This window comes from Bombus impatiens, unplaced genomic scaffold, assembly GCF_000188095.3.
Source record: "Bombus impatiens unplaced genomic scaffold, BIMP_2.2 scf_0640, whole genome shotgun sequence".
Lineage (NCBI taxonomy): Eukaryota > Metazoa > Arthropoda > Insecta > Hymenoptera > Apidae > Bombus > Bombus impatiens.
The window spans coordinates 1,182,461-1,195,185 of record NT_177059.1 but is presented as its reverse complement, the minus strand read 5'-3'; the positions used below and the strand labels follow the sequence as shown (position 1 = coordinate 1,195,185).

At 40.3% G+C, this 12,725-nt stretch overlaps 1 protein-coding gene across 1 annotated transcript in view; it reads right to left on the bottom strand.

Annotated features, from left to right (window-relative positions):
- Window positions 1–11,058: 11,058 nt before the first annotated feature.
- Window positions 11,059–12,725, bottom strand: part of LOC100747138 — a 146,642-nt gene continuing 144,975 nt past the window's right edge. Inside the window, exon 4 of the mRNA XM_024369757.2 lies at window positions 11,059–12,719. Coding sequence (XP_024225525.1) covers window positions 12,612–12,719 — 108 coding nt within the window. The 3' untranslated portion in view covers window positions 11,059–12,611. The remainder of the gene's footprint in view (window positions 12,720–12,725) is intronic.

The following is a 12,725-nucleotide window of genomic DNA, read 5'->3' as shown; positions in this document are numbered from 1 at the left end:
AAAAAAAAAAAAAAAAAAAAAAAAAAAAAAAAAAAAAAAAAAAAAAAAAAAAAAAAAAAAAAAAAAAAAAAAAAAAAAAAAAAAAAAAAAAAAAAAAAAAAAAAAAAAAAAAAAGAAAGAAGAAAGAGAAAAAGAGAATAGCTTGACGCACGTTCGGCTCCGGGCTGTAACAGGCAGGAAAAAAGAAAGTTGTCATTATCTCCGTGGCTCGCGAGTGTGATGAACATTCTTCAGGGACGCAAGACGTCGATCGTGTACGAGCGAGAGCATCGCAGTGCTCCTGTGTCGTTGTTGCTTCTGTAGATAGTTAAAACAGCTCGTTGGTGGTTGCAAACAGTAAAGAAAAATCGTGTCGTTAATCCTCGTTTACGCAGCACCGTGATTGTTCTCTCGACACTTTGTTAAGTCGAGATTGTTGTTCCAAGGAAACCGACGTGGTCGTTAAAGACGGCCAACCAGGTTGCCTCGGTTTTCCCGCTTGTCGGTCGAGAACCACACTCTCTGTACCACAGCTGTGGCTGTGTATCGAAAATCTTGGAAAACGTCGCGTCTAGAAGAACAAAGACAAGGAGAGAAAGACGGGCACGCGTGTTTCGAGGCGACGCGGCGACTCGAAGGAAGATCGTCTAGGAATTATGGGTTACACCCGTGGCATGACGCTTCCTCGAGCTAGTACTTCCCATCCGTGCATCCGCCAAGGCTATCGACTCTCTCATCTGCGCTTATTTGAATAATTGAAGCCGATCTGGCTAGCTAGAACGATCGCTAGAACAAGCGATCGAGCGAGCCTCCTCTACCACCGACTATGATCCGATTCATCGTGCAACCAGGAAGCCGTTTGTCCGGGTGGTACTCCTTTAATAATTACAACGATGACACCAATAATCCCGATAACGCCACTCCCGATACCGTCTTAGTGCATTATAGAAAATACGATAATATTGACAGTAATGACACTGTACAGGCATTTAGTGCGCTTGTCAATAACGCGACTGGACGGTAGACGCTCTGGGCGGTTTACTTGTCGCACGGATGCAAATTAGCTACAGCTACACGAAATGTGCGGCAAAATGATTTAACGATTCGTTGCGTGCTCGATTTTGACAGCTATCCGCATCTACTTTGGCGTGCTTTTTGAAAAACATTTCACCTTGTTGAACACAACGGCTCTCATTTGGATCGCCGAGGAGATAACGCGCACAACTGGTTCGCGGACTGCCGGTATTACTGCAAATCGTACGGCTTCCTACGCGCCGTTATAGGTTTTAATAAGAATTCCCTCGTATTTCCTACGAGATCGTGCGAGACATTAACTTTTTAATAATCGGCCAAGATTACAATGCTGATCAGAGAGGAATTTATACGATCGGTATTAACCGGACAGTTATCGGTAACCGGGAATAATTTCAGGAATCTTTCCACCATGCAGTTTTATCGTTCGCTATGCTGTCTATGGCAATATCGTTGCTATCAATTGGTAACGTTAGCGTGTAACGGTGTAAAGGGATTAGCATCAACGTTAAAGAATTACGGAACGTTGAACTCGATTACCTTTTATATCTTCATCGTAACAGCATAGCGAACGATCAACGATACGCGCTCGATCCGTCAATGAACAACGGATATGCGAACCTGTTGCAAGATCGTTGAAAGATTTCAGTTTCTTATCTCGCAGTTTTTCGTACCTTTAAATTGTAGTTTCCCTTTTTTGCTCAGTACGGTTATTACCGTCGCCGTCTACTTGCATGTTTTCGTTTATAGTTTACTTGGATCGATCGCTTGTCGCTTCTACACGATCATGCTTTTCTCTAGATCCTTTCCTTTCTCCTGTCTTCTTTTCACGAGAAGTTTTTTCACCTTTAATGATATGTTTATGAGTTTTTTCTCGCGTTCCCTTCACCACGCAGCTCGCTCTGTAATATTCGATCGTCGTAAATCAACCGGTTAATAGGTTTCTAATTTCTGTTGCCGTGTGCCTGCCTCCGTCTACATCGTAGGATTATGTCGTCGCAGAAACTCAATACTTGATTCGTGTCACCGAAATGATTTTAACGCGTGAAAGACGGATAAGCCGTTTTGGTCACTTTATTCTGGCCTTCGTTTCGAATTGCTCGAGGTAACAGCGTCTATTTTACAATGAAAAGCGTATTGCTTGGTCGCTAATTTATCGCGAGAACATGCCACATACATACGTGTATAAACTGTTTATTGGAAGAGGAATTTAGCGTATCTTTTCAGCATAACGTTCTCTTTGTTGCCATCTATGTACCGATATTTCTACGATTACCTTTGAAAATGAAAAATACATACAAATGTATGAAAAGCGTTCTGAACTTTTAGCGTATGTAAGATAAATAATCGAGACTGCTACGAGTTTAACAGAACTAGCTTTTAAATCGTCGCTAATATTAACTAAATTACCTAGCTAGTTGTGTCTAAAAAGTTGTACAGGTATACTTAACTCGACGTGTTCTATAAACAACATATATAAATATAAAGTGGCAGAACTTCTTTAAGATGGAAGGGTTTGCTTCAGCGATATTTTACCATTTTCTTTAGTCTTGTACAAAGAATGCAAAGAATACGGTAAAGGTAAACTGGAATATCATCACAGAAGGCTTTTTTTGAAAAAATAGCATCGTCGATCGATGGCATTATTGCTTAGAATTAGTCTCTTCAGAGACAAGTTTTTTAAGGCTACAAAAGAGATAGCGATTTCTTATTTTTCAACTATACTTGTTTCAGCTATGCTTATAGATATTAAATAAGAAAAATAGCAGGGAATATGTTTTAAAATACCCGAGAAGAAAAGTTAATTAGAAATACGATTTCGTCTTTCGTTGTACCAAACGAAAAATCGGTTAAACGAGACAAATGTAACGAAACTAGAGAATTTCAGAGTTTATATTTTGTTGGTTTTTGGTTGAAAATGGGATGTTCGAAATAAACAAGGAAATCACACTATGTTCGATAATATTTTCTTTATTACTTGTAAAAATTATATGGCGACGAATCATATGGTGGGGTTCTCCACGGAAGGAACAAGAGAGAAGATAAATTTCTTAAACGCATTTTTTCTTCGTCGAACTATTCCATCGAATCAGCGTCACAAGAGGTAGCACGAGCATACCGAGTAATTTCCATACTCCCGTCTCTCTTTTCGCAGCTGCTTCTTCCACTGTTCTTGGAAGGAACAGAAAGAAATTGTACATACACGAGGAAACTGGACAAGAGCGGAAAGGGATCTTCGATGTTAGCGTCGATAATGGCGGTTTAATCAAACAGTAGAACGAAACGTCGCATCGCGCCCTAACATTTACCCCGGAGGCAAGGGTTAATTCTTTTATTCTATCTTTCTTGTCGATCTTTTTAGCAATCGTTCGCTCATCCTCTTTTGCCTTCTCTCCTTTTTTTCCTTTCTATAATCTTAGCAATTTCAGGCTATAAGAATTAGATAAGAGCTTAAAAACGGCAGTAGTAGACCAGTTTCATTGTCGACCCGTTCCTAAATCGATCCTCTCCGTGTTCCTTATCTCTTCCCGTTCTTTCATACCTATTTTTATTCATCGCGCAATTTTTGGCAAAATCAATATTCTTCCAACGATCGTAAGATCTCGAATACCGACTGTAATTCATCGCTGTACGAGTAACGTTTAACGATCGCGCAGTTTTTATATAATTCGATAGAACTGCGTGTCATACAAAGAACTACTTATTTTAATCTTTTTATCGTTAAATTTGAAAGCGTCCACGATCATCTTACACGACCAGAAAACGATACTTAAAATAAGAATTTACAAAAAAATAAGCGTCTATGATTTTCTCCCTACTCTCTTTTGCCTATAACCATATACCTCTTCCTTTCGCTCATACTGAAATTTCTGCGCTTTTCTGACCCCTTCTTTCGTGCGTATTGTCAGTTGTTTCGGTCAAAATAAATAGTTCAATCGTGTAGAAAAGGCAGTATCTATCGAATAATCAGCTCGTGGCAAATCGGCGTTAATCGGTTTTTACATGGTTTTACTGCGTTCAGTCGTAGTTGGAATATTCTACTGTCTTTTCTTTAGAGCAGAATGTTATACGAGTTCCTTATCGTTGGAATTAAAACTGTCAATTTTACTTTTCGCAAATTTTATCATTCGTGCGCGTGATTAACGTACAACTTGTCAACGAGATAACCGACGTATCTGCATAAATTTATTTATCGCGATCGAATGCATGAATGAGTGAAAATATCCATGGAATTGATCGATATACGTTCTACCGATGCTTTACTGCCTTTTTAAATTCAATCAAAATGACACAAATAAATTTCTGCGTTACGCTGTTTCCTCCGTTACTGCCTGTTTCCGCAATGGAGTATACGAACGTATTAAGCGCGAAGAAAACGATCGTCGCATGGCATGAGTACGATTACATCGATACAGATATCGTTGTATTTCCCTTTGCTTCTCTTTATTGCGATTTTCCAGACGATTACAATGTATAATGTGTAGCACATTCGTATTGCTTGAATCGAAACGGCACGTGACGCGGATTTTCTTAATGACGCGCACAGAAACGAAATCGCTTTCAGAGACGTTCCCTTGTTCTTCCGTCGAATCTTCGTCGCATCGCACTTTACAAATGTCGCTTTCATTTATTGTCTTTCGTTAGAAACTCCTACAGTCCATGCATGCTGTATCGTTACAATGATTGTCTTTTACCTCTAGTCCCGACGAACCGCTCGTTGTCTCGTTCGTCAAGAAAAAGAATAAAACACGCATACTTTGTTACAATTGCGGTGGCTCGGAATTCGCCAAAAATATCAATATTCGCGTCTGTGCTATTCTTTCTTTACACGGAAAGTGCTCGGTTTTATCTTGCGTTCGTGTATAACGTGACACGATGCAGCGAAAAATTGCGAGTTCTTCGATAGGTCTCTGTTATGAAATAAATTTCTACTTTGTTTTTTTTATATGAAACCGATAAGCTACGATTAAAGATATTAAAAGAAATAAGAAAAAAATTCACTTCTATCGGGTATTACGAGGTTATACGCATTTAAATGATACGCAACATTGTGTTTTCGTTTCGACCTCTATACTCTTTGTTTTATGTAATCAAATTTTCTGCGTTAATCCTCAACTATCGTCGCTTATCACGCGAGTATAATCGCTATCGTTTATGTTATTTTGTTAAAAGTACGTTTAAATGATATTTCCAATTGCTCGCGTAAAATTTTCCTTCCGCTTGCCAAACAAAACGCTTATCTCTGTTTCCTCTCGAAAATTTCTTTTCGTTTCTTCTCACGTTAAATTTCATTTTGGAGAGATCAATCTAAAAAGGAAGCCTGCTATTTTATATACGGTCCTTTAAGTAAAAGAAGATTTAGGAGGGAGCGATATCAAGACAAAATTAAATTAGATCGGACAAAGTTAGAGAACCAAATTACGGGATAAAAGAATTGCTATTTGAGAGAATGTAGGCTAATTGCGAGTAGCTGGAGTTTATTTCGCCAAGATAAATTCGCCTGTTCGAATTAATTGGAACGTTCCAAAGCCGAGCATGAAGGTATTTGCTCCGCTTCGTTTCCGTAATTTAAGGAAACCGAAATATAAGAGGGCTGTGTGCGTTATCATCTGGAAATGGGAATTAAACTGACTTTGTTCGTTAAGAGCGAAGCGATCCAATTTCAGTTCCGCCGGAAGCGACTATTATCGGGTAGCTTGCGTAACTGTGGTACTACGCTTGGGAAAACTGCTTCCTAGTTGATAAGCTTCCAGGACCCGGATCAAGAAGAAAATTTCATTTTCTAGATCGTCGCAACTTCGTGCTCGGTTATAGTACAAAAGTTCTTCCGCGTAATCCTTTCCTTCCTATTTCACGTGTAACGAAATAAATGAAAAACTGCTTCAGCAGAGAATATCGTCTCCTTTATACGCTATAAATTTTTCTTATTTTTATTATCATTCGCAAATTTGTCTTATTTATTGCTTATCTTTGTCAAACGTTGTATCTCAAGCGTGTAACGTATATTAGTTACGTGTCCTCGATATCATAGAATTCACGTGCTGTCTTTGTCGTTCAATTTTGAAAAAAATTCAGAGAGGTCGTATTCTTAGAAACATAAATTGCATTTATTGCGTCCTGACAATGTATTACATTGATTTTCTAGTCTACAGTTTTATAACAAACTAACGTAGTATCGATGTAAGTACACTCGCATATTCCAAGAAATATACGTATATATTTCGTTTATTATCGTAATCGTAGTTGCCGTATATAGAACATCTTGCCAATTGTAAATATTACAAACATTATGCCGCGTCAATCGACAATTTAACGAGGTAAAGAGCACCTTTCGAATTTATCGATTCGAAGTTCCAGACATTTTCAAGCAGATACATTATAATCATACCATTATATACGCTCAATGTTTTCACCACATCATTGTCAACGATTTTCTACGATACGAACGCAAAACTATTTTCCGGAAACGATTAGGCGGCGGAGAAGGTGAAAGATTTGTCGATTATTTTTGACGAATTCGTATGCCCGAGGGATAGACACTAGACACAACATACGAAGAACACATGATCGATGCGCATGATTGATGAGTAATGATCGTAGACCTATGTACACGGAGTCAACTGTTTACAATAAATAAGTCTTTAATAAATATACTACTAGATTAATAGGTGGTTCCTACAAGATTCGTAGCGAGGTCAAGATATTTCTGGCGGACTCTTTCCTTACCGATATGTAAATATATCGCAAACTCGTTTAATCGAGATTCGAGGAGACGTTGGGGGCGATAGAATCTCTTTCTGGTTATCTTTTTTTTTCTTCTTTCTTATCGACTATTGCTAAGTTTCAATCACTGTTCCATACTTTCATAAATCGGTTCCCTATCTCTCTTTGACGGTAGAAAATATTGTAACTCTGCTAGAACGATTAGCTCTAGGCAACGAACATCTTTAGAATCGTAAAATATCTAGTTGCGCGTGCCAGTTCTTCTTCTTTCTATTTTTTTTTTCTTTACTCTACTTTTATCATTAAATTTAAAAGGCAGTTCATTCACAGTGTTGGTATAAAAAAGCGAAACGAAAGTATCTTTCTTTTATTGCCATTTTCTTCAGCGCGAAGCTTGATCTACACGTATAATTGCGAGGTTCGTACCTACGAATATTTAGGATTATTGCTAATTTTCAGCAATATCGGTTCTGATTAGAACGAACAATAAATAATTTACAAAACGATCCTTCGGATCGTACTCCTTGCAAGGATTAAATTACAAAATAAACGAAAAAAAAAAAATGAACACAATATTGTAATCGATCCTAGTACCTCAGACACGATATAATATTCTATATTTTCATTCGATTATATTTAACAAGATTCTCTTTATAATCGGAACAATACAAAGCTAAACGTTCTCCGTTAGTTTCAAATTTGTCGATTACTTTTACGGTACTTAGGAAGACACGCGAGTTTCGTTCACGATGCTCAATTTTAATTACTATTCTCGTTAAGTCTATCGATCGATCTTATCGTAGAATTAGACATTTTTGGCAGTTGGCTGTTGCCCATTGTTAGAATAACAAACGGTCGGTTTACCTTAACGTTAACTTTACAAGTAAATATCTCTATAAATGTTTTAATACTTCTCTTTCTCGGTAATTTAATACTTTAAATCTCTTTACACGAGTCGTACAAAATTATTCGTCCCCTTCTTTAAAAACCTTACAGAACTTGGTTCGAAAACCGCTCTTCCTCCTGGAATTACATAGACATTCGTTTACTATTATTATTGCCTTGTTCGAACACATCCATCGTTCGCGATCGGAATACGCTTCCCTCCAATAATTCTCATTTATCTTTTCGCTGGGTTGCTGGCAATCTAAAGTCGGTTTTTCGTCGCGCTAAGAGAAATAGTTTCGAGCGACGATGTTCAGCGCTCAGGAAACGCTGCTCGTTTAACAGAACGGTTAGACACGCAGTAAATACGAATCCGGAGACGCGTAAATGCAACTATTTGCGATTCTTTCTTAGCCTCCCTATTTTTTAAACTCTAGACGTAGCACTGTCCGAACTCTATCACCCGTTTCGACCATTGTGAAATTTTTTGGATAGAAGAAAAATAAAAAATTCAGCTCGTATTTTCTGCATCGAACTCGGCTTTTTTTCTACAAAGATGCCATAGAGAAGTTTCCCGAGTGGTGGAATAATCGTACAAAACGACGAGTACAATCGGGTGTAATTACGCAAGACAGAAACGCGTAAATTAATTTATACTTGCATGCGCTAAACCGACATCATTTTTTCACCAACCAAATACATTTCCCCGATTTGCTGTAACAACGACGTAAATTTGCAGTTTTTAAGTTAATAGAAAAAAGAAATTCGATCTTTCACGGATCGAATCCTGTAAGCGGAGCTGCTAAAATTTACCTCGCGAGAATACTTGTATCTCTGTTGTGTTTTCACATTTGCTCCTATTTTAATCGTTCGAAGTTCGTTGAAGTAAAGAGTATTCTTGTATTACTACGACATTATTGCGATCACATAGCTTCTTGTTGAGAGTATTTTTTCGCGATAACGACGCGATATTAAATACGTCTTCATCGCGGAGTAAGCGGAGATAATTTTAAAGGTAAATGCGAATTTATCTAACCAAATGAGACTATTACGATATTTTCGTACAAGTTCGCCACCTCTCTTATTATGTCGATTTCACGCGACTCGCGAAATTACAACGACTGAAAGCGTTCAAACCCTTTAAATTCCCTTTGAGTCGCGATTTTTGAGTTACGTGGCTGTTGCAGCAAACGAGCGATTTAACGCGCGATTACAGCGAGGCGACAAACATCGAACATTTTCACGTCTCGCCGTGAAAGCGTCGATTTTTACAAACGCGTTCGCTCCAGAAAAGAGAAAAAAAAGGAACGCGACACGCGAATCTCTTTCGAAACGACGCGAAAGGGAAAAAACGTGTCTGTCGATGTTATCTTGCGTAGGAAGGCACCGCGAAATCGAAACTATTGCGAGGATCGCACGCAGTTCCGACTTAATTATCATCTCCTTAATTTCCTCGATTGTATTATCTTCGAGTCTCCTCTCAGCGGTCTCTCGGTTGATCGTCCGACTAGTTTCATCTATGCTGCATCTCTCACGCGTATCGTCTCATTTCCCGCATTCCTCGCCTAATACTACCATCGTTACATCTTTTATTGCGAGTCATTATTTTGTCGCAGCTAATCGCGACGACGTTGATAATGTTCAAGGTGTCTTTCCTTTTCACTGTGCCTTGCAACTTCCCAGGTTGATGAGTCGAGACGAGAGAGAAACTCTTAAACGGCTTAACATACCTCGCGAGGCATCTTACGACGCGCGTATCGACTTCTGGCATTCCCGATGCAGGTTACGGTATATGTACAGTTTGACCGAACAAAGGTGATGTTTCCGGGGAAAATTTTGTCGAAAGAAAGGTAACACAGGCATTTATGTGGGATAGTGTGACGTCAGTGAAGGACGTGGCGTGAGGGATAATTGTTTATTAGCGTTGTCAAGATATGTTAATGTTGTCAAGCAGTGTTGCGAGCGTTACCAAGGTATGTTAAGGGAAAAAATCGTTGTGTCGTTGCGTCGTAGAATTAGCGAGAAACGAACACGCGAAACGCGGTATTATTGCGATATTGTATTTATCATACTGTTTTCTATAAGCTTACAATATAACATTCCTACATTTATAAAGTACTTTTAATCCTTTTGGCCGTTATCTCGCACGCTAAGCTACCATTAATTCGTCGAATTCGTTTCATGTATCATCGAACTTGTTGCTGTTATGCGCTCCATGATCTGTGAAATTTATCTGCACGTTACTCGGGGCAAAATATCATTATCCGTCAATTACTAAATTTTGACGTACGATTTTTATAACGAATTACGTGGATAAGAGGAGACGAAGAAAAGTACTGGAATCAGGGCAAAGTATTACGCGGGACTGTAGAAGAGCGGCGCCTGGGATATCAGGTTTCTCTTGCCTCTTACCTGCGTGGATATGCACGTTAGAAACCTCGGCGTTGGTTCGTCAAGCGGTAGATCGGTATCGATGCATCGGTATTCGAAGCATGCATCGATCGAAAATCAATATATCGTTTCGGTTGATAAGCAAAAGCCTATTTTAACGCGGTTTTACGAAGCCTAGAAGTCGATGCGTGCATATTAACATGGCTCGACGTGAGTAGGCTGATTTACTTATAATCCAAGAGGAGATTCGATGGAATATACGCTGGAAGATGGCGAAAATTGCAAAAATTACGAAAACATCTGACGAGGGAGAGAGAGAGAGGGGGAGAGAGAGAGAGAGAGAGACAGGGGATGGAGTCCCGATGAAGCGGCATGTACGAGGCGTGTCACTGTAACGAGCGTGCATTTCAGAGATTATCGTAATTAATATCTAACATTATTGTAATTAATGCGTAAACATATTAGTCGGCGTGTTTCGTCGGTGACTTTGCTTATTAGAGAGAAAGCGGAAGTTGTATCGGCAGAAACAAGGTTTGGTCGAGGCGAATTAACAAATTCATTGATTTCCATGCGACCGATCGTAGAAAACGTTTACATGGAATTACGAGGAGCAGAGAAATCGACCGTGGAGTCGCCATTAAGAAAATAACCACGTACATGGCTGCCCGTTCAGCCTAATTAGATCATTGACTACACTCGCGAAGGATCGCGGAACGCGGCCGCACCGTTGCTCGCGAGATCAGCTGAGAATCGTGCTTCGAGGATTAAAGCTCGAGTTTAGTGCTCGTTACACGGCCTCGCCGCTATTTTATGCCACCGCATGACCACATCCCTTCTCGTACGATAATTACGTCTCTCTCTCGGCCAACACGCGCCTGTTTCTTCCCATATCATCCACCAGACAGAACGTTCTACTTTTCAACTTCCTTTTATCCGACACCGCGTGCCTTTTTCTCAGCAGAAAGCAGCTCGGAATCGAAGCGAATTGGGATACGGCTTAATGGGACGTTGTCTCGACAGGCACGTGTCTTTCGAAGGTTCTTTCGCGTTCAAGGCGTGTTTCTCCAATGGAATTTCACGTTGACTGTGTAAGGTTGAGATTTTATTTTTCTTCTGATCCGAGTTAACGAAGCTTAGCGTTGATTTTTATAGATTCTATACATGAGCCGCTCGAAACACATCGATAAACTCCGTAAATCGAAGAATACAGAGAAGGGATGATACATCGTCTTTGCTAAATTTACCATCGTTCGATTCATATTGTCTTGTTGCGACGAACGACGTATCGTAGTTAGGTATGTAACGAAATAAAGGAATTAATGAAAAGCGAAACTCGTCACTTCCGCAAGCTCTCTTTTACATAAATCGGAGTATTTAGTCGTCGCGTAATGTTAAGAAATTTGAAAATTACTCTTTTAGTCGGATTACCGTACGGAGAAGAGATACTTGGAAGCGTAAGAGATCGAAGCATTCATCCACAGAGTATGTTACTTATTCAAAAAAAAAAAAAAAAGTGGAACATCCTTTCATCCTCGAATTTCTTTCGATTGGAAGCCACTCGCGGGGTCGAAACACCGACAGTTTTCCGCGGGGAACATTTCATGCGCACGCAATCGTCATACATAAATGTGGAGTATGTTGTTAATCGTAAACGTAGCATGATTACTATGTACACGTAAGTTTACATTGATTGCCGCGAAACGCGGTCGAATCTGGCCCAAGGCGATCGCGTGTACCGCCTCGCATGGCCAGTCTCTCGAGTGGGATCCCCGGAGCTTGACCGTATAACTATAGATACAGTTTCCGGCGTGTCGAACCTTTCGCTGTCGTATGCATCGTCGACTCCTTCCACCGGCTTATTCTTCTCGCACGGTCTAACGTGCCGCCGATTGTCATTTCGATCGTTGCTTCGATCGAGATGGCGAACGTTCGATATATCGATCGTAATAGTCGCGTAATAGTCGTTCGAAAACGTCGTCGAAGACGAGTGTTCGTCGTCGACGGGCAAGGATATCGTTACGATGGATTCGTGTTCCGTTCGAATTGTCATTCTGAGAAATAGAATATCCGATGATCGAAACGTATATGCTCGCAAGAAACGTTCCACGTTTTGAAGAAAAGATAGAGTCTGAAAATTTAACCCGCGTATTTGCTGAAAATCGATACTTCGAAGCTTTATTATACATTTTCAACATTTATGTTCACGCGTAGAACAGCCTCTTCTCGATTATCTAGCGATATCGATTGCTCCAACGTATTCGTTGGAAACGGCAGTCGGTCGGAACGCTCGTCCGTCGTGGCCATAGCGTAAGAATTTGGACAACGATCTCGAGGTATCCATGGTCTGGGACAGTTGCACGGTAAGACGGGCTCGAATTTCGGAGAATATCGATCGAAAACGATCTCAGGAACGTTCACGGTCACCGCCGATTGTTTCGAGCTGCGACGCTGTAAAAAGCCACCCGATTTATCGTTTCCGTGCGATTTCCACCGAACGCTCTCTTTATTCTAGGAGGACTCACGGTACCATTCGAACCAACGGACACGTTCCTCGACGAGGAAGACGGCTTGGTCCTGCGCCTAGACGAGACTTCCTCCCCTCAAGGGGCGATTGACGTACCAGGAGACGACCAGGAGGAGGATGACGTTACGGAGGTCGATGCGAGAGTTGTCGTGGGCACCGCAGACGTGGTGTCCACTTTGCCAGGCTTGAA